Source organism: Paroedura picta, chromosome 6, assembly GCF_049243985.1.
Source record: "Paroedura picta isolate Pp20150507F chromosome 6, Ppicta_v3.0, whole genome shotgun sequence".
Taxonomy (NCBI): domain Eukaryota; kingdom Metazoa; phylum Chordata; class Lepidosauria; order Squamata; family Gekkonidae; genus Paroedura; species Paroedura picta.
The window spans coordinates 16,561,473-16,587,662 of NC_135374.1; the positions used below are offsets into that span (position 1 = coordinate 16,561,473).

At 46.4% G+C, this 26,190-nt stretch overlaps 1 protein-coding gene across 1 annotated transcript; it reads right to left on the reverse strand.

The window, feature by feature from the left end:
* On the reverse strand, positions 1–26,006 carry LOC143840554 (matrix metalloproteinase-18-like). The gene is made up of 9 exons (XM_077344166.1): positions 25,734–26,006; positions 24,374–24,597; positions 15,906–16,054; positions 15,682–15,813; positions 9,157–9,309; positions 4,842–4,986; positions 3,146–3,273; positions 684–820; positions 1–129 (listed from the first exon to the last, which is right to left on the reverse strand). Exons 2-9 carry the CDS (start codon positions 24,463–24,465, stop codon positions 1–3), a joined length of 1,065 nt encoding a protein of 354 aa, XP_077200281.1. The 5' UTR covers positions 24,466–24,597; positions 25,734–26,006.
* Positions 26,007–26,190: the final 184 nt, after the last annotated feature.

Genomic DNA, 26,190 nt, shown 5'->3' on the forward strand with positions numbered 1-26,190 from the left:
TCAAGGATTTGCAACACCACAGGGCGGACTGGAGATTTTTTTATTTTGCAGGAAGGTGGGATCGCATTCCAGTGCAATCCCAACTTCTGGCAAAATAACAAACTCCTGTGCCTTCCACGTGGTGGAACCCTGCAGGGACACATTTCAGCATTAGAAGAAGAAGAAGAAGAGTTGGTTCTTATATGCCGCTTTTCTCTACCCGAAGGAGGCTCAAAGCAGCTTAGAGTAGCCTTCCTTTTCCTCTCGCCACAACAGACACCCTGTGAGGTGGGTGAGGCTGAGAGAGCCCTGATATCACTGCCCGGTCAGAACAGTTTTATCAGTGCCGTGGCGAGCCCAAGGCCACCCAGCTGGCTGCATGTGGGGGAGCGCAGAATCGAACCCGGCATGCCAGATTAGAAGTCCGCACTCCTAACCACTACACCAAACTGGCTCTTAGAACTGATATAGCACTGAAGCACGTCCCCTGAAAGGCACAGAAAGCTGCAGAGCAAGCAGTTCCGCAGCAGCACACTAGAAGTGCCGTGGAGTGGCGCCACCAGTAAACAATTGGCCTCCGCTGAAACCTCCCATAATTTCCCGCCCATCTACTGGCAACCACCTTTAATGACTGACCCAAGTGCTCCTTATATTGATTTAAGTAAGAGGCAATAATGAAACAACCTGTAGAATTGATTTCCTACGAAGAAGAGTGTCTGCCCTTGACCCTCCATATAGACAGCTGCATCTATTTTCGTCACGTCCTTGGAAAACCCAAAGTCTTCTATGGTCCGAGGGGGCCCCTGAATCGCGAACTTGAGAGTTTTCCAGTAATGATTTCCTGGCAATCAGGGAAAAAATGATAAGTTAGCTGGCCATGCATTTGTAATTTGGATCTTGTGTGTATAATAGTTTATCAAAACTGGTTAAAGTCGCTCCTAACCATACTTGCCACCTGATTCTCCAGCAAGAGGCCTGTATTTAAGAGCGGTAGGCCTGTATTTGAGATGGTAACTGGCAGGCTGGCAACTACATGCAACATTATTACATCCCAAATGTATTGGGTTTTGCAAGTCTCATCTCTTCAGTCCTCAAAGGCTTAGGCTGAAGTTTCTGTAAGCTAGTGAGCAAGGTTAACACAGGACCAATTAGATGTACAGTATTGAGTCTGCCATGAAACCGCTAGAGAGCGTCACCCCAAGGGTCAGACATGACCCGGTGCTTGCACAGGGATACCTTTACCTTTACCTTTTTTACATTCTTCCTGCCAAGGAAAGTGCGGAAAGTTCTTAAGGTCAGAAAAAGAAGAGAGAACAAAGAAACAAGATTAGAGCTAGTAAGAAGAGGAAGAGCTGTTTTTTATACCCTGCTTTTCACAACCTGAAGGAGTCTCAAAGTGGCTTGTAATCACTTTCCCTTCTTCTCCCCACAACAGACACCCTGTGAGGGAGGTGAGGCTGAGAGAACTCTGAGAAAAACTGCTCTGTGAGAACAGCACTATCAGGGTTGTGATGAATCCAAGGTCACCCAGCTGGCTGCATGTAGAAGAGTGGGGAATCAAACCCAGCTCTCCACATTGGAAGCCACTGCTCTTAACCACTACACTACACTATACTTAGTCTATTGTTATTTTCTTCCCATGTAACCCTTTCCCTAATTTTCTAGTAAACTTTTTCTTAGATGTGAAACACACATGTCTCTCTGCTCCTTTATTTCTGCATTGCTATATTTGCTTTGCTAAATTTTTCCAACATAATGACAGGGTGAGGTCACACACATCCACAAATGATACCCTTGCATCTCCAGTGCAATTTGCCCCAGTTCTTGTTCCCCAGAACTCTCTAGTTTATCTACAGAGTTTGGGGTCGATGGTAGAGTATGGCCCAGTATGATGATGTCACTTCTGAATTGCACTGGAAGTGATGTAATGGTACTGAAGGCAAGCCTATTTTGGGTATGGATGCACACTCAAACCTATCTGGATTGATAACAGATAACTGAGGTCTTTGATCTGGGAGGACATTGTTGTTAATTTTTTTTTTAAGAAATGTACAATTGAGGTAAATATTAACAAGTAATCAAGAATAATTGGCTGTTAGGTGTCAGCCTGTTTAATACATAAAACTACAACACCAGCCCGTTCACACACCAGATGTACTTTTGCAGCTGGATTTTCCTGTGCAAAACAGGAAACTCTTCTACAGTGCATTGTAAGTGCATTATCCAATGTGTGCAGAATGGGCAACTGTACTATAACAAACCTTGCTGACATATTATAACATCTTTGTATCCCATGCCCCACACAAGGAAACTCAAACAAATATCAGATACCTCCACAGAAATTTGTGTCTTGAGAGACTATTTCTCATCCTCTCTTCTAACAACCTGCTGGGGACCACCAGCCAGTTGGCACTTGCTGACTGAAGAGCATACTGAGGGATGTACGCAGGTAGGCAGTCCCTTAGATATGCAGGGTCCAGCCTAGACAAGGCCTTAAATGCCTTAAAGATTAAAACCAGAACCTTGAGCTAGATCCAGGTCAGAAGTCAGATCCAGAGGACCTTCACTATTGATCATCTGTTTTACCTTTAAAAAAAAAAACATTTAATTCCTAGAATATCATGAAGCACTTATCTACCTTCTTCTCTTTAATTGATTTACTACAGTGGTTAAAGGGGTAGCACTTAGATCTGGCGTAAAGTGACCCATAGTGGTAGTAGTTAAGAGCAGGGGACTCTAAACTGGAGAACTGGGTTTGATTCCTCACTAGTTACTCCGAAGCCTGCTGGGTGACCTTGGGGCAGTCACAATTCTCTCAGAACTTTTCCTGCTTCACCTACCTCACAAGGTCCCTGTTGTGAGGAAGGGAAGGAGATTGTAAAGTGCTTTGAGACTCCTTTGGGTAGGCTGCCTTAACATCATGTTCAATCTCAAAGTCAAGTCTAAGCTTGGGTCACTGGAACAAATACATATCCCCCTCCCTTTATTTCCACTCTAATTCCCTTTGTTGCCTCCCTCATGTTCAATTCTGGATTGTTAGCACCTTAGAGCAGAGACTTTTCCCCCTATGCTCTGTTAAGTGGTAATTATTTTCAGGAGACCACATTAACAACTATGGAAATAACAATAATTGTGGTTTAAAATTTGTGAGAATCAGGATATTTACTATATGTATAATATAAGTAGCCATTTTCTTCATAAGCAGCGTCTACACCACAGAAAAAAGTTGGACTGTATTCTCCTAAACGTAATTTTGCAATGACTTTATTCCTAGCATCCTTCACCATGATGAAGCTGGGGGAAAAAAAGAACAATTAATTCAAGCTATATCAACATTTCTACTCTGAAAGCTTTTTAATGTATCATTTGAACACAACTTCTTGAGATGCTGTAAATCGGACAAAAACATTTTCAGACCCACCACAAGGTTCCCAAGACAGAGCTGATACCATATACAAGTAGTAGCATTTTTGTGTCAGTTGGTACAAAATGCAGCACCTGGAACATAGGTGTGTTCCTGTGTGAATTAATGAGTGGAAGTAACAGAGCACCATGAGTTTTCATAATGTTTTTAACTGTGGTTTTATAAATGACTAGGTTCAAAGCCCGTTCCTAAGAACAGGCTTTGAAGGGTCCCCTCCCCCGCTGCCATGGCAGTCCCAGGGAAGCCATCACTGCCGCCCAGCTTCTCACCAATGGTGCAGCTTCCCCGGGGCCCTCCGGACAGGGCCATCGCCTCTGCGTGGCAGCATGATGGGCCTGGTCGGAGAGCCATCACCATCCTCCCTTTCCGCCGCATCCAGGTCTGGCCCCGAAGCCGCCATTTTGTGTCTGGGGATGGGCGAAGGTGGGGGAGAGTCACGGGGCTCCAGAGAGGCTCTCCACAGTGTCCAGGGCAGGCGAGCAGCAGTCAGAGATGACCAGGCCCTATTGGGTGAGCGGGGAGGGTGCGTTGGGGCCTTCCCATGGGGCATCGTGCCTGATGGAGGCTTGGCGGCATCTCTGGTGGAGGGAAGGCTCACAGTGAGCTCCAGCAGCAGCCTGGGTGGCTTTCCCCGGTGGGCAAGATGCAGCGACAGGGGAGTAAGAGGGTGGGAGCTGAGCGGCCAAGCGGCTCCATGCAGCGTGCAGACGTGGCCAGCGCTACTATAAGCGGGGTGGTGCAGAGTTGCGCCCTCCCCGCATTGAGAGCCGCGTTGGGGTGGCCCAGATGGAGGCTGGGTGTCGTCCCTCTGGGGGGGAAGGTGCAGAGCGAGCCCTGCTGCTTGTGCAGTCTGAAGTGGCCCTCACCATCACTGGCAGCGTGGCAGTCGCCAGTGCTATCTCCGAGTGTGTCTACCCTCGTAGTCTAACCTACCTGGGACTAGACGGGCTTACTTGGATGTAAGAGGCCGGGATATTCCTGGCAAGCGCTGCAGGAGCTACCTCTTCGTCCACGGTCCTGCTGTACTGACGGCTCTCAACAGTCCTTTTAGGGGGGGCGGGTTGGGAAGTGCCTTGCGCCTCCCAACTGGTTCGAACTCTGGCCTGTCTACGTGAGGGCCCAGTCAGAAGGCGCTTTGTGCCTTCCCATTGCGCCCTCACCCGACTGGCTAGAGCTGTTGTATGTCCAGGTGAGGGGCCAATCAGAACGTGCTGCATGCCTTCTGATTGGCCCCTCACCCGGCCCGGCCAGGCCCCTTCCACTCTCCCCCCACTTACCCCTTAGTAAAACATGATACTGCTCACCGAGCGGTTCCAGATGTACATGTGATACGTGTTGGGAACTGTCCCGAGCTTGTGTGCGGGGAGAGTGTGATATATTAAAACCAATAAATAAATAAATAAAAATAATAATAACCCAATGATATTTAGACATTTACTTTTCCCTAAAGAAGTAAATCTTCCCTTCGTAAGTAGTGACAGCATTGATTTTTTCATCACATGATTTTGTCGAAGTCCATTCTGCTAGAACATTTCCTGAAGGTGACTGGTAACTCTGCTGGTGAGGACCATCTTTTCGAGATCCTTGAAAAAGATGAAACAAGAAGAACCGAAGAACAATCAGGGTTTGGAAAGCAGCAGCTCAGAGACACAACAAGAGGCTACATTTTCAAAGGTTCAACGTAAAAGGTCAGTGAAACTCTTCTAAGATCACATCTAAGGTTGCCAGGTCTCCTGCTATGGTGGGAGACATCCCACTGGCATGTATCAAACCCTCCAGCTGCTCAATAGACTGGTAAAGGGGAGTGGTAGAAAATAAAATCATGGTCACTCAGTGACCATTATTTCTGGTGCTAAACCATAAATCATGTTTTGCTTCTCTTGATGGCTCGGTGCTGGCAAAGTATATAGGGCACTTTGCCCTGTGGGTATGAATTTGCTGGCTGTCCCGGGCCCCTGGGATGTTCTCCCAGCCTCGATCAGGGCTTTTTCGGCTCTGGCCCCAACCTGGTGGAATGAGCTCCCAGAAGAGCTATGGACCCTGTCGGATTTTTCATGTGTGCTTATTTTAAAAAATATATTGATAAAAGTAGAAATAAAACTAATACAGAACAAAATTCTGAAATACAAACCACAAAGCTATTATAAAACATCAATTATAGCAGTTCAAATTTGATTTCTTATTCTAGAAAGAAAAACATCCAATTATTCAGCTTGAATAGACTGGATAATTAAAAGAATAAAAGGAGAGAAAGATGTAATATTGAGTGAATTTCCGCACTCTTTAAAAATAGTGAGATACTTACGTTTCATTTTTGTTATTCCAGCCCCTCCATATGACGTCTCCAACATACAGCATCTGAGCAGTAAACAGCCAGCTACACCCTCCATTATGTAGCTCTAGTTGGTGAATCCCAAAAAGTGGATTCACCAACATATTTAGTGCTAGTTACTGGACAGCAACCAGCAGGACTGCAGCAAAAAAATGTAGGGAGGCAAAGAAGTGCTATCACCACCTCCAATGTCCCGCTTTCACACCTGCCTTTCTGTCTCTTCTCCCAGGAATGGGAGTTGTTTTTAAAACTGAATTGCCTGGAGCAATGAATAGGCATTCAATCATGCAGGCAAAAGCAATTTTTTTTACCAAAGTTGTAGAACAAAGCATGCCTCTCTAAACTCCCCCCCCACCACCACCACCACCAAATCAGGAACAAGATATATTCTTAAAAGAAGCAAGACTCGTGATTCCATAAGGGATGGAAATAAAGAAGCACTATGCATTTGTCATTAGATCCATAGGCGTTTCAACATAGAAGTATTGATTTCAAAAAGAATTAGCAGGCATCGTGGGCCCTTGGAAGCATGGGGAAAGGGGATTGGCTGCCTAGCTTGATTGACAGGTAGAAGAGAGGTGCATATAAATTGCGTTGCTCTCTTCCACCATTTCCAGCAGCACTTGTGTAGGGGGAGAAGCGTGAAATGGCGGCAGAGAAGAGTGAGACAGTAAAAAAGGTGAGGAGGGGCCGGGAGGCACGATTTTATTTAGCGTTATGCCACTCATTTTTAACGAAGTGCGGAAATGCCCTGAATCTAGTTGAACAATCTTTTGTGTCCAATAACTTTGAGAGCTAGGATTTGATTGAACAAAAGAGATAAAACAATGATTATACCAAAGGTAATTTTGTTATCAATGACTGATTACACAGGGGGAGGAAAGGCCAGGCTGGCGGTAGCATGACAGCGGGGTGAATTGCCACTTATGTATAATGTTGCTGCCAGCCCAGATCAGCCCACTCCTGGCCCTGGCCTGCTTTAGGACCTCTGATGGCCCACAGAAAAGGAACGCTGATTTTTCAGTGTTCCCTTTTTGGCCATGGCTGTCATCGGTGGCCAGGCTGGGCCAGGCCCATGCACACAGGAATAGCCAGGCCTGGAAGGCCCAGCTCATCCCTGTGCTACAGTGGCCAGGACGGGACCAAAAATGCCCCACTTTGCTCTGTGGTGTTTTTTGGAGCCATGAGATCTAATGGAGTTTTGCTTTGCTATTTTGCAGGAAGGTGGGATTGTATTCTCATGCAATCCCACCTTCCTGTAAAATAGCTCCCTCCCCTGCACAGTGGAACCATTCTGCTGTGCCTGTGTTCCCCAGGGGGAGGCATTTTGGCATGGAGCTGGTCCATTGCCAGAATGTGTCTCCTGTGGGAGACAATAAATGGTGGAGCATGCTTTTCCATTGCAATGCTCTGGCAGTGGCCCAGCATGTGTAATAAGTCAATTATATACCTGGATAAAGGTCAGACTAAAATTAACTCCTGGAATAACACCAGTGGATTCTGTTATAAGATCTAAATAAAATTTAAGGAGTTTAACCAAGGAAAATAGTTGCTACTTGTGAAGAAATATCTTCTTTAAACAATGAGCAAATCCCTTGGTTTTAATACTTATGGGTTAAAAGTTTTCTACAGACGTGACTATGTAAAGTGACAGGTAAAGAACACAAGTGACAGGTTTTGAAAAATTAGCTATAAATGATGGCAACAATATATTCTCTAAGGCAGCGGTCCCCAACCTTTTTTTCACCAGGGACCGGTCAACGCTTGACAAATTTATTGAGGCCCGGGGTGGGGGCCCAGTACCGACTGATTCACAGACCAGTACCAGTCAACAAACCAGGGGTTGGGGACCACTGCTCTAAGGTATATAATTTTCTATTAGAAGCTGATAGTAAACTGCAGAATAGATTCGTAAAACTCTGGTCAAAAGATTTGAAAGCCCCAATAAGCTGAGAGGTTTGGGAATCAGTGTTTAGAAGTGGTTTAAACTTCTTTCTGCAAAAGAAAATTTAATAGAAATGCTGTCACTTATCTCCCTATAAATTAGCAAAAATTTGCCAAAGGGCTAGTGGGAATTTTTGAGTATGTGGAGCTACCAATACCAATTTTACACACATAAGGTTGAAGTGTAGGAGAGCAGTAGAGTTCTGGAATATGATTGCTACAATTATCTCTAACAGGAAAGAGTGTGTGTGTGTTTTAATGCCATAGCCAGATGAGCTCTCCTGTTAAGCTGCTGCTTGACTACCATTTTAGAAAGTAATGGAGCGATTTTGGGTCTACTTCAGGGGTCTGTAAAACTGACCCTGTTTGGAGCCAAATTTGACATTTGACAGCTCTTTAAAGTAGCGGTCCCCAACCTTCTTGTGGTTGGGGACCGCCTCCGGGGGTGGGGGAGAGCCGGCGGTCCAGCCGCCACAGCTGCGCATAAATGCACATGCGCAGTTTCCGTGCATGCACATTTTTGCCACCAGGTGGCTCTAATGAGCATGCACAGAGTTGCCGCATATGTACGTTTTTGCCAGCAGGAGGCGCAAATGCGCATGTGCGGCAGCTCCGTCCGTGCCCGTTCGTGTCTCTGGCATTCCGGCGGCTGGGCCTGCCTCTTCCCCCCCTCTCGCTTCAGGGGGGGAGGCAGGCGTGGCCGCTGGCGGCCCGGTACTATGGCCTTCGCGGCCCGGTATCGGGCCGCAGACCGGGGGCTAAGGACCCCCGGTTTAAAGGGAAGAGTATGTTCTATGAAGATTTGAGGGCAGTATAATTATAAACAAATGCCCCAGACTCTCATATATATTTCTCATTGAAAATAACATGGATCTGAATACTGAACAAATTATGTTCTACCGCAAAATAAGCAATCACAGTACCCTCAAGCCCAGATCCAAAGTTACAAAGAAACATTTATTGGTGCGCGCTTCAGGACGCCTCGGCCAAAAAAACTCCAAAGCACAATTACTTCCGGAAATGATTGCCCCGAGGTGGTCCAAAGCACCAAATCCCACCTTCTAATACAGCTGATATGGGCATTCCAAGGCACGCTCCCAGAGTAGAAGGACAACGCACCTGCCCGCCCTTGCCCCCCCCCCCACACGGCTGACCTGGCTCTGCTCCAGCATGCAGCGCACCTCCTCCTGGGCCTTGAGCTGTGCCTGTGGAGGTGTGCAGACACATACCAAGGCAAGCCCTGTTGTCACTGCTGCCATCCCCACTCTCCTCACCTCAGCTCCATGGCCCTTTAATGGGCTCCAGAGATTGGCCTCGGAGATCTTCGAGGCTTCGAGTTTTTATCCCAGACTCACCCCGCCTCTTCGAAGATCTCCGAGGCAGCTGAGACGGCTTCTCCTGAAGTTGAGGCAGCCCAAGGTGGCTGTCTCCAAAGCCAAGGCAGCCTATTCGTTTAGTTCATATAATTTTCACTTACCATAAATACCCTGGATGCGCTCTATATCATCCGGATGAAGTTTGACGTTTGTAGGACTATAGAATTTATACATTATAGCATTTTGATTATTTGAATGTGAAAGACCCAATGCATGACCAATTTCATGGATAGCAGTCAGAAAAAGATTTTTTCCTAAAAAACAGAAAAACATGAGCACTGATAAAATCATGTTAGTACAAAAAGCTTCTATCGGATATTTTATTTATTTATTTAAACATTTGTATCCCACTTTATCCTCTCAGTCACAAGTAAGCTAACAATAGCTGAGGCCACTTTGCCTGGGAGAATGGTAACATCATATGGGAACCCACAGCCAACTTTGAGGTCCTCCTCCTCTCCTAATTAGGAGATAATTAGTAACGACTCTGTTTTTAGACCAATCCAAAGAACAATTGTGCTATTTCTTCTACGGTGATTTAAATGTATTTATTAATGTATTTATGATACACTTTTATATATTTGATTATGTATACTGTTGTGAGCTGCCCTGAGATGACTGGCTCAATAGGGACTGCCTATAAATGTAAACATATGTAAACCACTCTGGGGGCGGTAAAAATAAATCAGTAAGGGGTAAGTGGGCAGAGAAAGAGGCGGGGCAAGTCTGGGATAAAAACTCGAAGAGGCCAATTGGGGGCTGCTTTGGGGCTCCCGATTGGCCCCTCCGAGTGTCAGTCAAAGGGCCAGGGACTCGGGGGAGGGGGCGGGAGCGGGAGGCTTCAGCGCAGCGCTCGGAGCAGCCCTCCACATCCCAGACATGGCGGGGCTGCTCCAAGCCCATGCTAAATCTGGGGACTCGGGAGGGAGAAGTACGAGGGAGGTTTCAGTGCGTGGCTCGGAGTAGCCCCGCCGTATCCCAGACGGTAGGCTGCTTCTAGCCTCGCACTGAAGCTGGGAACTCAGGGGAAGGGGGGCCCGGAAGCCGTAGGGATGGGGGGAGTGGGCACCCAGCCTGGGGGGGGCAGGAGGGCCTCCTGCACCCAGCCACTGCCTTCTAGTGCCCGCTGTATTTTGGCTACAGCAGGCTTAAATTCTAGTAAATAAATAAAACATAAATACAAGAGGCCAACATAGTGACTAACAAAACTTAAAATACAGAATTAAAAATTGCAAGCCATCTGCCAAAACATTTCACCTTCCACTGAATACCCTGCAAAATGTAACTGTCTGATATACTCTCCTGAATGTAGTCTAAAAGTACCCTCAGCATCCACTACTCTGTTAGGCCATTACAAAGAATTGAAACCACTATGGAAAATAGATTCAGGTGGGTAGTCGGGTCCATAAATAATAAGACCACAATCTTGCATGATTTCTTTGCTGACCAAGATATGGACCTGGCTTGCTTGACAGAAATCTGGATATGGCAGGGTGAGACAGTCACCCTAGGTCAACTGGCTACACCCAAGGTTTTCAATTCTCCACTAATCCCAGAGAAGAGGGCAGAGACAGTGGCAATACTAGTCTGAGAATCTTTTTCCTTATGGGCACTCCTGATGATCCCAAGAATTGAATGTGTGAGTCTCATGTCGTACACGGTTGATAGTTTGGCCATCTGCCTGGCATACCGACTACCTAATGAACCAACTGAGGCCTTGTCAAATTTCCTGGAGTTAGTCTTGGGGTGGACTATGCAGTTCCCTATGTTCTTAATTCTGGGAGGCTTTAATGTCGATGCAGAAAAGACTGGGGCTCATTCCGCACCAGGATCAATGTTGCAAATTGGTTTCGGAATGAAAAAACGCCATTTTAAATAGTGGAATTCATCGTTATGCATACCTGCCTTTGTAGTGGAATCCAGTTGCGTTTCTATCGTTTCCCACAGGTTTCCGGTCACGGCAAAAATCGCTATCCAGGAAGCGATATTTGCCAAGCTTTGTCCCGCCCCTGGCCGTCAATCAAACGAGCAGCCAATGGGCGGCTGTTATCATGCTCCCGAAAAGCCCCTTTCCCTTTAAGGCAGGTTTAAAAAAAAAACACACACATACATTGCAACAAATATGCGTTGATTCATTGCAACGGAGAGACCCATCTAGCTAGCAGGTGGCGTGTGAGCTGCTGTTTCATCCACTCTCCCCCAAGTGAGAAAAAAATCCTCCCCCCCCTCCGTGCACGGGCGCAATTTTTGGCCAAAAATAAAGGGAAAAATAAAGGGAAAATAAACTAGCAAATGGGGCTGTGTGGTGCTTGGTGACTTAAAACAGAGGGACTGCAGCCGGGAAGCCTCGCTGGGTGAATGAAGGCTCGCTGGTTCGTTGCTCTCCGCTCGCTCCGAGAAAAATAAATGGTGATCTCTTCGCCGGAAAATCAGAGGAGAGAGCCAGGGGGAGGGACTTTGCTGAAACTGCAACAATGGTAACGTACAGAACTTTTCCTCTAGTGTTGCAGATTGGTTGCAAGAGTGTAGCACTTACCAGAGGGTGAATCCACTTTTTGGGATTTCCCTGGAAGCGCTACAATGAAGCCCTTTTTGCGGATCCGTTTCAGGAGTGTGGCAGATTGTCTACGACGTTGTACATAACTGCATTTTAGTAGCGATTACAATTTGCCACACTCCTGCTACAAAGAATCTGTGAGGAATGGCCCTGGCTCCTCACAGAGTTTGGACCAAGTGTCAGCCATGGCAACACTGAAACTCATCCAATTTGTTGCTGGCTTCATACATCAAGTAGGCCACACCCTAGATCTGATCTTTGGAAAGGAGATAAATGTCCCAGTTCAATCAACTATGGTGCTATGGTCAGACCACAATGCCCTGAAGGCTCATATTGATATGCCACCCTCTTCTTGTACAGGCAGAGAGTGGATTTATGTTCACCCAAGGAGACCTATGGATCTGATTGAATTCTGCAGGGTCCAAAACCTCCCAGCAACTCAGTTGAAGAGCTAGTGGAGGATTGGCATTGCCAACTCACCAAAGCCATTGACAAAATCACTCTCCGACACCATTGCATCTCCTGCCCAAAGCTGGCTCCCTGTTACACACCAGAGCTGTGCAAGTGGAACAGGAACTGAGATGGCTAAAGGGAGTCTGGCGGAAAATTCACAATGAAGTATGAAGAACATTTTATAACTTGCTTATGAATGCTTGTGAGATGGTAGTGAAGGCCACTAAGATGGAATTCTACATGACTCCCATTGCCTCAGTGTGCTCAGCCTGGCACAATGGTTTAAAACAATTAGATCACTAACATCCTTAGGTTTCAAATTGGACATCAGCAGTAAGGCTTTTGCAAACTATTTTGTGGAGAAAATGTTGTTGCTCCACCAGAACTTCTGCATTACATTTGATGCAGAATGTAAACTAGAAGCCTCGCAAGCATCTCAGAGTCTTGCTCTGGACCTCTTCCTTGGCTGAAGTAGAGAAGGTCCTGACAGTGGTCCAGCCATCCATCCATCTTGACCCATGTCCCTCATGGCTGGTAAAAACTGGTGGTGAGGAAATTTGGGGTCCTCTCTGGGACATTATCAATCTGTAACTCAAATCAGGGACATTCCCAGAGAGACTTAAAGATGCAGTATTGAGGCCTTTATTGTAAACAAGAGCTGGATCCAATCTCACATCTAGCATGTCTGGGCAAGGCAATTGGTGGTGAAAGGAAATTCCAGGGATTCTTGGAAGAAACTTTGGCACTTGACCCTTTTCAGTCAAGCATCTGACTTGGCCAAGGGGTGGAGACAGTTCTGGTCACCCTGACAGATGATCTCTGGAGAAAGCTGGATCTAGGCAGGCCAGTGCTGCTGTTTTTATTGGGTCTGACAGCATAGAATCATAGAATCATAGAGTTGGAAGGGGCCATACAGGCCATCTAGTCCAACCCCCTGCTCAACGCAGGATCAGCCCAGAGCATCCTAAAGCATCCAAGAAAAGTGTGTCTCCAACCTTTGCTTGGACTGCCAGTGAGGGGGAGCTCACCACCTCCTTAGGCAGCCTATTCCACTGCTGAACTACTCTGAAAAACGTTTTCCTGATATCTAGCCTATATCGTTGTACTTGAAGTTTAAACCCATTACTGCGTGTCCTCTCCTCTGCAGCCAACAGAAACAGCATCCTGCCCTCCTCCAAGTGACAACCTTTCAAATACTTAAAGAGGGCTATCATGTCCCCTCTCAACCTCCTTTTCTCCAGGCTGAAAGTATTCAGCATAGTCGATCACAAATTTCTGACCCATCACATAGCTGGCATGGGAATTAGAGACACAGCTCCAATATGTCTGATTTAGGGATTACATATAAATCCCTGAATTGCCTGGAGTCCTTTCTCCAAAATCAGGGACAGAGGGTGGCAGTAGGGGAAAGTATGTCCTAACATAGGGCCCTGAACTGTGGAGTCTCACAGGGAGTCATTCTTTCCCCAGTGCCTATTTAATATCTATATGTGCCCCCTCACTCAGCTGATCTGGAGTTTGGGGCTGGGCTGTCACCAGGATGTTGATGACAGCTATTTCTGATAATGGGCATCCATCCATCGCCACCAGACAATCTGGCTGGGTGCCTGGAGGTTGTGTTGAATTGGCTCAAGCGGAGTTGGCAGAAGTTGAATCCAGCCAAGACAAAGGTCATCTGTCTTGGCTGGCATGTGGAGAAACAGGCAATACAGCTCCAAATACTTGAAAGGATGCAGTTAACACTGGTGCCTTCCACCAGTGGTTTGGGCATGATTTTGGATCCCTCTGAAGATGATCTGCCTGGCATCTTTCCATCTGCATCAGGCAAAGCAGCTTACACCTTACTTCTCAGAGCTGGACCTAGCCAGAGTGATCCATGTGATGGCCACCACTAGATTAGACTTCTGAAACTTGCTCTGTGCAGAACTGCCCTTGAGACTGCTCCAGAAGCTTCAACTGGCCCCAAATGTGACTGCATGAGTCCTGACAGGGACTCAGTGGAGGTCACATATAACACCAATGCTCTTCTAGTTGCATTGGCTCCGAATTGGAGACTGAATCATGTTCAAGCTGGTGGTACTAACTTTTAAAGTCCTAAGTGGTCTGGGTGCGAACTTAAATGGAGTCCAGGGAATGGTAGAGGACAGGAAGGCCTGGAGGATCATTGTCCATGGGGTCGCGATGGGTCGGACATGACTTCACAACTAACAACAACAAAGCAGTCTGGGACTGGAATACCTATGGGTCTGTCTTTTCCCTTATATCTTTCCAACAACACTAAGATCTTTGGAACATCTGCTCAGTATCCCTGGCTCAAAGGAGGTGCGATTGGCCTTGACCTGGTGTCCATGCTTGTGGAATGCACTTCCAAGGGAAATCAGATCCCTGTGGGGCCTCAATTGGTTCCACAGGTCATAGAATCATAGAATCATAGAGTTGGAAGGGGCCACACAGGCCATCTAGTCCAACCCCCTGCTCAACGCAGGATCAGCCCTAAGCATCCTAAAGCAGTGGTCCCCAACCTTTTTATCACCGGGGACCGGTCAACGCTTGAAAATTTTACTGAGGCCTGGGGGGGGGTAGTCTTTTGCCGAGGGTCATCGCTGCTGCCTAAGCCCCTGCTCCACTTGCTTTCCCGTTGGTGCCCCTGACTTCCGGCCACCCGCTGGGGGCTGCTGCCAGCAGCAGCTGCACAGTGCCACGCTGAGGGGGGGAGCCCCAGCCATGGAGGCCACTGGAGAGGACCAAAAGCTAGCTGGAGGCAGAGTGGCAGGGCAGCCTCTGAGGAGGAGCTGCGGACCGGTACCGACTGACCTACGGACCGGTACCGGTCCCCGGACCGGGGGTTGGGGACCACTGTCCTAAAGCATCCAACAAAAGTATGTATCCAGCCTTTGCTTGAAGACTGTCAGTGAGGGGGAGCTCACCACCTCCTTAGACAGCCTATTCCACTGCTGAACTACTCTGACTGTGAAATTTTTTTCCCTGATATCTAGCCTATATCGTTGTACTTGTAGTTTAAACCCATTACTGCGTGTCCTCTCCTCTGCAGCCAGCAGAAACAGCATCCTGCCCTCCTCCAAGTGACAACCTTTCAAATACTTAAAGAGGGCTATCATGTCCCCTCTCAACCTCCTTTTCTCCAGGCTGAACATTCCCAAGTCCCTCAACCTATCTTCATAGGTCTTGGTCCCTTGGCCCCAGATCATCCTTGTCGCTCTGTAAGATGGAGGTATTCTACCAGGCTTATGGTCTGGTTACAAAATAACAACCACTGGTAAATGCTGGCCTCACTGTTGGGAGAGGTGGAAAACCCGGCTCTCAATGCTCCCAATGCCAAAACTCCCTGGCTGGGAATTTTAGCGAGAGGCATTTAGTTTAATAATGTTTTTAACTTATTTGTATGATGTTTTATGAATGCTTTTACTCACCCTGAGGAACACTGGAAAGGTACACTAAAAATTTTAAAAAAATTTGTTTTGTTAATTATTATTAAATGGATTGTGATACAAGAAAGGTATTTGTGCCATAATATTTTGGACAGAAGGGACTTAACAATTGCTGCTACAAATACATGAACATCGGTATCTTTTAAGAAACAAAAACATGAAAATACCTTCTTTAGACTTTGTCCAGGTCTTATCTTCATTAAAATGTATAGAAATGTTCTTCTGGAGCATAACAGCATGAGCCAGGACTGTACTGTATCTATTAAAGGGACAGTCATAGTAATTGTTGCCACCATGACCTTAAAGTAAAACATATATATATATATAAATTTTGCGAACTAGAAGCAACAAGTAGCATATTTAAGTTATTTTTTAAATGTCATTTGCTTACTTCCATCAGCAAAAGCGATGGTTATGTCTGCAGAAGTGCCAAAAACTTCTTTGAAGGTGAGGGGGGTCACCTCACTCCACGTTTTAAATGCTGCCTCAATGGACGTTCTTACATCAGTGGAAGCCATATCTGGTGTGTAGTTTAGAATCCTTAAAAATACATAAGAATGAAGGAAATGAATATTTCCGATCAAAAATGTTGTAACTCTAGGCACACTTGAACCACATTCACAGTCCAGAATCTACAGGCTGCCTGTTGATGCATGGGGTGAGGAACAGGCTTGGTCCTGAAAGACACTGGGTTGAATGAGTGAATGAACGAACGAACAAGCAAAGAAATGTATCATAGAATCATGGGATGGTAGGTGAATGTCCTCCAGGCTAGGATGGATTCATGAGATTTTTGGGGGTGGGGATTACTTGGGCATGAGATTGGGGTCACTGTAGGTGGGCAGCCGGACACGTCCCCCCCCCCCAGGCTGTTTCACAAATATATAGAGAGGGGCAGCCCAAAAATCTCATAAAAATCTCATAAGTCAATAAATAATATTTATTTGATTTGATTTGATTTCTGTCCTGTTGCTCCTGGCACAGCTGGCTCACAGTAGCTCACAACCATAAAACAAGTACAGTTCCAATAAAACATCAATTTGCATTAACAATAACAGCATTGGTCGTTTATACGAGAAAAATGTAACATCTGTAGCATTATCATCTGATTTTTGTAACAGGTGGTTAGTGGTGTATAAAAGTGGATCTATTAGACTGTAACTGCAGCCTGGTTTCAACTGAATACCTGGTAGAAGTGACCCCTTTACTGAAGAGCTATTGCCAATGTGATATGCTGTACCTTTAGAACTGAAATTAATACTGGTGATGTTAAATCTTTATATTAAGACTACAATTGCAACCACTGAAGAAGTAACAGAAAGCGAGATTGAATACCCAGGACCCATTCTGGTTGCAAAATTATTTAAATAACCTAGGACTGCATTTAATAAATCTCAAGAAGATACCAATTTTTGCCTATTGGTTTCGTTTGCTTTTGGGTGTATTTCTACAAGAAACCAATGGTGTTTCTTTATATGTCCTGGTTGAGGTCAGACAGACTTCCCTCAGGCCAGGGACCACCAGCCTGTTGGTATTTGATGCGCGAAGAGGATTCTGGGTGGCATAGGCAGAAAAACGGCATACTCTGGGCCCAGATTGTGAATGGCCTTAAAAGTCAAAACCAAAACCTTGAACCAGATCTGAAATTCACCCAATAACCAGCGCATTCTGTTGCATTCTGTACCAGTTATAGTTTCTGAGTCAGGGACAAGGACAGGCCCGTGTAGAGCAAGTTACAGAATTCTAATCTGGAGGTGGCCATTGCATGGATCACTGTGGCCAGCGACTCCAAGGCCAGAGAGGGCACTAGTAGCCTGACTTGGTGGAGATGGAACAAACCCAGCTGGGCTACTCTAGTGACATGAGCCTCCATAGAGAGGGAGGCATCAAGGATCACACCCAATTTCCGGGCAGATTGTGCAGCCTTAAGTTGCACACCATCCAGGCAGGGGAAGTGCTTCCAAATCTGGTCAGAACAGCTGTCCACCAGCTGGTAGAACGGAGTCATCTGCATATTGATGGCAACCCAGCCAAAATCTCTGGACCAGCTGGGCCAGAGGGTGCATAAAGATGTTCAGTAATATTTGGGAGAGTATCACACCTTGTGGAACCCCACAAGGGAATTTGTAATATTGTGATTGATTCACCCACACAGTTACCCTCTGTCTGCTGTTCTAGAGAAAGGAAACTAGCCACTGAAGGACTGTCCCTCAGATTCCAGCACCAGCAAAGCGGTGAGCTAAAAGCTCACAGGTGACTATATCGAACGCTGCTGAGAGATCAAGCAATATAAGCAGTGCCAATCCGCTTCAATCCAGCAGACACCGGAGATCTCACCTGGGGAACCTCAGGGCACAGCCTGCTTCTTACATTCTGGTATCATTAAAGCTACCAGATTTAAGAAATGTTGTACTTTTCATAGTATTGTTGCTACCATGTATTGTTTATATTTTTCCCTGGCTCAAAGCATACTCTGAGTCCACTGCACTACTTGGGATGTGGACTTTTGAACTAATGCAAGTTTTTAGAAATCTTGCAACCAATGCTATGTGATCCTAAGGGAACTGTAGTATCTTTATATACAGTTTTCCCTTGTCCAGGTCCTGGTCCCAGGCCAGGAACTTGGGAGTGAACTTAGATGTCTTGCTGATCATGGATAAACAGAAAGAAATTTCCAAGCTGGCGATGGCAAAAAGCTTTATTCAGAATGAATTCCTGGGTATAAAACCTCGTTTTTCGTATTTAACTTCCTCAGTAATTCCTCAGTAAACTTATTTCTTAATTGGTTTTTTTCCAGGGATACAAACAAAGTCTTCAACCCACTACCTAATTCTTATATTTTATATACCTTATGCTTATATCTTAAGCCATATAATATGGGTCTATTAGTATCAAAGGTTCATAAATGTCATTTATAAGATAGTTACCTTTATGGACCTTTGATACTAATAGACCCAAATTATAGGGGGGAAAAACAATTAAGTAATAAGTTTACTGAGGAATTACCGAGGAAGTAAAATATAAAAATGAGGTTTTATACCTAAGAAGTCGTTCTGAATAAAGCTTTTTGCCATCGCCAGCTTGGAAATTTCATAGAATCTTAGAATTATAGAGTTGGAAGGGGCCATACAGGCCATCTAGTCCAACCCCCTGCTCAACTCAGGATCAGCCATAAGCATCTTAAAGCATCCAAGAAAAGTGTGTATCCAACCTTTGCTTGAAGACTGCCAGTGAGGGGGAGCTCACCACCTCCTTAGGCAGCCTATTCCACTGCTGAACTACTCTGACAGTGAAAAATTTTTTCCTGATATCTAGCCTATATCGTTGTACTTGTAGTTTAAACCCATTACTGCGTGTCCTCTCCTCTGCAGCCAACAGAAACAGCATCCTGCCTTTCTCCAAGTGACAACCTTTCAAATACTTAAATAGGGCTATCATGTCCCCTCTCAACCTCCTTTTCTCCAGGCTGAACATTCCCAAGTCCCTCAACCTATCTTCATAGGGCTTGGTCCCTTGGCCCCAGATCATCATCGTCGCTCTCCTCTGTACCCTTTCAATTTTATCTACATCCTTCTTGAAGTGAGGCCTCCAGAACTGCACACAGTACTCCAGGTGTGGTCTGACCAGTGCCGTATAAAATGGGACTAAGACATCTTGTGATTTTGATGTGATGCCCCTGTTGATACAGCCCAAAATGGCCTTTGCCTTTTTTACCGCTGCATCACACTGCCTGCTCATGTACCCCCAAGGTCTTGTTCACACACAGTGTTACCTAGAAGCGTGTCCCCCATCCAGTAGGCATGCTTTTCATTTTTCTGACCCATATGCAGAACTTTACACTTATCTTTATTAAATTGCATCTTGTTCTCATTTGCCCATTTTTCCATTGAGTTCAGATCTCGTTGAACTCTGTCTCTATCTTCCGGAGTATTTGCCAGTCCTCCCAATTTGGTGTCATCCGCAAACTTGATTAGTAGTCCCTCCACCCCCTCATCTAGATCATTAATAAATATGTTAAAAAGTACCGGGCCGAGCACCGAGCCCTGAGGTACCCCGCTACTCACCTCTCTCCAGTCTGATGAAACACCATTGACAACAACTCTTTGAGTGCGGTTCTCTAACCAATTCCCTATCCAGCTAACTATCTGAAAATCAAGATTGCAGTCCTTCAACTTATCCATCAGAACATCATGGGGAACCTTGCCAAAAGCTTTACTAAAATCCAAGTAAACGACATCAACCAAATTTCCACGATCTAGCAAACCTGTTACTTGGTCAAAAAAGGAAACCAGGTTGGTCTGGCAGGACCTGTTGGAGACAAATCCATGCTGATTTCCTTGGAGCACCAAATTGTCCTCCAGATGTTTGCAGATCGCTCCCTTTAATATCTGCTCCATTATCTTCCCCACAACAGAGGTCAGACTCACTGGTCTGTAGTTTCCCGGGTCATCCTTCCTCCCTTTTTTGAAGATCGGAATAACGTTTGCTCTCTTCTAGTCCTCCGGGACATCTCCAGTCCTTAAAGAGGTCCCGAAGATGATGGACAAGGGCTGTGCAAGTTCTCTGGAAAGTTCTTTGAGTACTCTCGGGTGCATTTCATCCGGACCAGGGGATTTGAACTCATCCAGTGGAGCTAAATGCCTCTCGACAACCTCTCTATCCATGTTAACCTGCCACCCAGACACTATCCTTTGGCTATGGCCATCTCTAGATGTGCCTAAACACATTGACCTGTGGGAAAAAACAGATGTAAAATAGGCACTAAGCCTTTCTGCTTTCTCTGCATCCTCCGTTAGAGTTTGTCCATCCACACCCAACAGTGGGCCTATTGCCTCCTTCACTTTACGTTTGCTCCTCACATAACTGAAAAATCTTTTCTTGTTACAATGGGCTTCCCTGGCCAATCTTAGCTCACTCTCAGCTTTGGCCTTTCTGATGATTGATCTGCAGTGCCTAGTAACCTGTAGATACTCTTCTTTAGAGCTCTGTCCTTCCCTCCATTTCCTGAACATTTTCCTTTTCTTTCTTAGTTCCTCTTGAAGTTCTCTGTTCATCCAAATAGGCTTCTTAGAGCTCCTGTAGTGTTTTCGTCTTTCTCGGATAGTCATTGACTGAGCATGCAATAGCTCTTGTTTGAGTAGCGCCCACCCTTCACATGCTCCCTTCCCTTCCAGCATTCTCGTCCATGGTATGACACTCATCATGTCTAGGAGTTTATTAAAGTTTGCCCTACGAAAATCCAACATCCGCGTCTGGCTACAAGCTTCCTTGGCTCCCCATCTCAAAAGGAATTCTATGAGGACATGGTCACTTCCCCCTAGGGTCCCCACCTCCTTCACCTCATCCACCAACTCTTGCCTGTTGGTCAGTATTAAGTCCAATATGGCTGAACCTCTTGTGGGTTCATCTACCATTTGATAAATGAAATTGTCAGCCAGGCAGGTCAGAAAGTTGCATGACTGAGGACACTTCACAGAGTTTGTTTCTCAGCAGACATCTGGGAAATTGAAGTCACCCATGATGACAAGGTCCTGCCGCTTGGATATTTTCTCAAGCTGCTCAGAAAGTGCAGCATCCACATCCTCTCATTGGTCAGGCGGTCGGTAGCAGATACCAACCACCACACTGTTTGTTTTCCCCTCGCTTATTTTCACCCAGATGCTTTCCACTGTAGATATGCTCTCCTTCACTAGAATTTCCTGACAGGTAAGCCCTTTCCTCACATACAGTGCCACGCCTCCACCTCTTCGATCTATTCTGCTTTTTCTGAACAGTTCATATCCATCCACCATTACATTCCAGTCATGAGAATCATTCCACCAAGTTTCTGTGATGCCTACTAGATCATACCGTTCCATCAGCATGAGAAGTTCCAGCTCTTCCTTCTTATTGCCTATGCTTCAGGCATTAGTATAAAGGCATCTGAATCCTTTTACTTTTGGTTCCCTATGAGCTGGCCTTGCCAGTTGGGCTGCCCCCGATTGTTCTCCTTCCTTACACTCCCTATGTTGATCGTCTTCTTCCCCTTGTGGCTTCAGTTTAAAGCTCTCCTGATGAATCTCCCCAGGTTCCTGCCAAACACATTCTTCCCCAGTTTCGATAAGTGCAGTCCATCAGGTGCTAGTAGGCCTTCCTCAAGAAAGCCTATCCCATGGTCCCAGAAACCAAATCTCTCCTGCCGGCACCAACTACGCAGCCACTGATTCACCTCCGTTATCTACCTCTCCCGACGCATTCCTCTTCCCTTGACAGGCAAGATTGAAGAGAATACCACTTGTGCCCCCATTTGCTTGAGCTTCTTCCCCAGATCTTGATAGTCTTTTTTAATAGGAGCGATGCTATTCACGGACATGTCATTTGTTCCCACATGGACCATCACAAATGAGTAGTGATCCATAGATTTGAGGAGTTTGGGCAGCCGTTCTGAAACGTCTTTAATTTTCGCCCCTGGCAAGCAACACACCTCTAGGGTTAGGGAGTCGGGTCCAGCCACACGGCGATCCATTCTTCTTATCAGGGAGTCTCCAATTACCAGTACTCTCCTTTTTTTCTTCTTCTCAACTCCATTTCCTTCTATCCCCGTGGCATCTTCACTTTGTCTTAGACTTTGTTTTGGGACCTCTTCCCTCGTTGACCCTTTTTCCTAACTGTCTGCAGAGGTTCCGTAATGAGGTCAATCCCCTTATCCTCTTCAAGACTGGTTGCTCTTTATTCCGAGTTGCACAGCTCCGGTCTATGAACTCCTCCCCTTTCTTAATTTGGGTCAGGGTAATAATCCTCTCTTCTAAGCCCCTAATCCTTTCCTCCAAAAGTCTTACCAGCTTATACTTGGGGCAGATGTAGTCCATCTTGTCTTCAGGGAGGAAGGCAATCATGTCACACTAACTGCAGATGATGGGATGGATGTCCTGGAGGTCCATTGAAACTTGTAGGCAGTGCAACTACTAGGGAAATATAATCTACTGCGTCTAATTGCTAGGCCAAGAACCCCAGGCTAAGAGCCACAGGCCAAGAGCCCTTTGTCTCTCGCCCTTCAGCTCGCGCCTCTGGCAAGGAGCAGCCCTTTTTAATCCTCCCAGCAATCATCCAGCAATCACCTCACCCAGTCAGCACAATAGCCTCACCTGGTCAGCAGCAACACTCCCTATTAGTTCTCTCCACGTTCTCTCTCCATTTCTTTCTGTTTAGTCATCTTTGGCTGATGGGTTGTCTCTGCTTGCTGATCATGGAGGTACAGGTCAAGAAAGTAGCCTGCCAGGCGTTTTTTCATCTTCGTCAGGCAAGGCTACTAGCGCCTTATCTGTCTTCTGAGCACTTAGTTATGGTGATGCGACAGTCACCTCCAGAACTGATTTCTGTAACTCGCTATACATGGGCCTGCCCTTGTCCCTGACCCAGAAATTGCAGCTGGTGCAAAATGCAGCTGCTAGGGTCCTCACAGGAATAACTTGGAGGGCTCACTTCCAGCCTGAGCTGAGGCAGCTGCATTGGTTGCCGGTTGCGGCCTGGATCAGGTTCAGGGTTTTGTTTTTGACCTTCAAGGCCCTTCGCAGTCTGGGCCCCACATATCTGAGTGCCTGCCTGTCACCCTATGCCCCCCACAGGGATTGGTGCTCTGTGGGTACCAACTTGCTGGTCCTTCCTGGCCCCAAAGAAGCTTGCCTGGCCTCAACCAATGCCAGGGCCTTCTAGGTCCTGACCCCTACCTGGTGGAATGAGCTCCCGGAAGAGTTGTGAGCCCTGCAGGAACATTTGGCATTCTGCAAGGCCTGTAAGACAGAGCTCTTCCACCAGGTTTATGGGTGAGGCCAGTTCTTGGAAAAGATCAGATGGGCCCCCCCGTTAAGGAAGACATATTCCACCAAGCTCCTGGAATATCATTGGTGGTGGCCAGCTGATGTAGTCCCTCTGCTGCCTTGCTGGCAGTTGTTCCATTGTAGGGGATGGCTTCATTTTACCGCCATGCTGTGTTAATGTTGTATTAAATGGGTTTTTAATAGGTGTTTTACTGTATGTGGGGTTTTTATTGTGTAGCCCCCCCATGAGCCGGCTTGTCGGAAGTGGCGGGAAACAAGTCTGATCCTTATCCATGGTTCCTTTTTATATTTGTGAAACAGCCTGGGCAGTGGAACATGTACCGATGTCTGAGTTGGAATAGGGCCAATCAGGGTGCAGCCTCCCTCCTTGGATGCTAGCCACATTCCTCTCAGACATTCTAGAGACAGAGAGAGACACACAGAGCCCTGCCAGACCAAACACTAGCCCTCATTCCCTCCTATTGCTCCTGCTGCGAGGGAGGCAGAGAGACACACAGAGAGCTGCCCCCAGCTGCTGACAGGAGACACGGAGATAGCCGCCCCTGCTGTGACAGAGGGAGGAGGAGAGAGAGAGAGCTGCCCCAAACTTCACACCAGCCCTCCTTCCCTCCTACTAACCAGCCCTAATTACCTGCTATGCCTCCTGCTGCGAGGTACACCAAGACATTCAGCAAGAGGGAGAGAGAGACACACAGAGAGACCTGCACCTCCCGGTGTCCCCAGGCTTTCTTGCTAGTAATAATAATAAAATAAAGTTTCACCACATCTGCCACCCAATTCTACCTGTCTCTGGGGCATGTACAGGAAACAAAAAGGAAAATGGTTTTCTACCTTTACCTTCTACCTTTACCTTCTGCCACTTGGCTAGCAGAAGAAAAATCTGGTGATATGCTGCTTGACTTTGGCTCCTCCACTGGACAAAGGCTCACCTTTGCTTCCCTGCCTGTAGCCCTGTTTTTGTTGTTTTTATACTTTCTCTGATACGTTTCTGCTCCTCATAGAACACAGTAACAGCTAATACCTTAAATTTAAGAAATCATACCTGTATGTCAGGTCAGTATGGTCCCATATTTTTTGTTGTAAAGAGAAGCTGTATGCCTCCAAATCAGAAAACCCACATCTGGGCTGTTTCATGTCACCCAAGGGGTCCAAATCCAGCCCAAAATAGCCCTGCTCTTGTTGTATTTTTTCAGCACTAACATTATAGAATTGGCTTGTTGAGACAGGAATGGGCTCTCCTTGAAGATAGTCACTGTCCAGATCTTCCTGATGGAAAGAAGAGAGACATATGATTGCTTGTACAATATTTCTTGCATGCAGTTTCACGTTTTTCACGTCGATTCAGATGTGGCAGAAAACCATGGTTTATATGAGCTATGATCAGTGAAACATATCAGACCAGACCAGAATGCAGATAAAAATTTAAAACAATATAAAAATTAAAATTTTCAATAAAATTAGCTAAAAGGATATGGTTATCATGGTGATTGTAGGTGTTTAACTTTCTGGTGTGCTTGAATCATGTGGGTGCAGAATTTCACTATCTGGAATGAAGCATGAGACTTTTCATCCTTGAGTAATTCCTTGGGGTCAGCGAAAACAAAATGAATCCTAGCTTTCCGTAATGAGTCCCAGCTTCACTGTCACAACTCTCTTTCCCCCACCCTGTGAGGTAGGAAGGGCTGAGAGAGCTTGGATAACACTGCTCTGTGAGAATAGCACTATCAGGACTTTGACTAGCAGAAGGTCATTCAGTTGGCTGCATGTGGAGGACCAGGGATCCAAACCTAGCTCTCCAGGGCAGAGTCTGCACTTACTTTGTTTATTCTATTGTCAATCCTGTTGCATTCAGATCAATTTGAACTCGTGTCTTCCTCTTCCCCCCCCTCCCCATTGAAACAGGAAAGTGTTCTGCACGTGGTTAGGGTAGTTCAGAAGGGGTGGGGAGAGAAAGGATTGAAGAAGGCAGAGGAGTGAGAAAAAATCCAAGACCGACAGAAGTTGAGAGAAATTAGCGGCTTCTCCTTTAAGGCAAGCCTGTCACATGGCCACCTTTGGCCAGTCAGGGCGTCTCTACCATGGAAGTTCAAACAGCCTGCTTTCTCTAATCCGAATCTTGAAATATTGAGCATTAAAAGCACTCTGAGATATCGTGCAATAAAGGTAGGGTCACTCCAGATCAATCCTTCTTGCTGCAGAAGGAAAATTTAAATCGCCCAAAATCAAAACGGAAATCGCATTCTGTGTAGACGGCAGGGATTGAATCAACCTGGGATTGGAATAAAAGCTTCATGCAGTTTACACCCAGATTAGATGCCATTGCTCTTAATCACTAGACCATGCTGGCTCTCAGTGTTACTTGACTGAGTTCCTCCATGAAATTCATTGGTAGTTTTACTTACTTGCTTATCTTTTCCCTCTTAATAAAACAGTAAGGGGTGTTGGGGTGGGCTTAGTCCATGATGGGGAGGGGCAACAATTGGTCCCATGGCCCTGGGCTAACAAGCGGAGGGGCCAATCGGAAGACCAAAATTCCATCCAGCCAGGGTCAATCTGGAGACATGGCTGCCAGTCTGCTCCTGACCACCAAAGGGAGTGGAGGTCAGTAGGGCTGCCGAGGGGGATGAGAACAGAGGCTTGGACAGGATGCGCCAGCCCTTTTCACCCCAAGGCTGTCCTAACTGCCATGTCCAACTGTAAATTGCCTCAGAACCCTGACAGAGCAGGCAGGAGGCTGCAGAGTGCTCCCCCTCCCCCCCACTTCAGGCCTGCTGCGAAGGAGCCTCTGACAGGCCCTGACTGAGGGGAGGAGGCCTTTCCAAGAGCAACGCAGGGGAGACTGAGGGCCTTCCTTTTGAG

What these genes read in the sequence shown, in the direction of transcription:
- LOC143840554 (XM_077344166.1), bottom strand. Translation starts at nt 24,465, where the DNA reads ATGAAACAGCCCAGATGTGGGTTTTCTGATTTGGAGGCATACAGCTTC. An exon ending in CATCGCTTTTGCTGATGGAA is followed by an intron (nt 15,814 to 15,905) that starts GTAAGCAAATGA and finishes TTTTACTTTAAG; the next exon opens with GTCATGGTGGCAACAATTAC. An exon ending in GCGCATCCAGGGTATTTATG is followed by an intron (nt 4,987 to 9,156) that starts GTAAGTGAAAAT and finishes ATCTTTTTCAAG; the next exon opens with GATCTCGAAAAGATGGTCCT.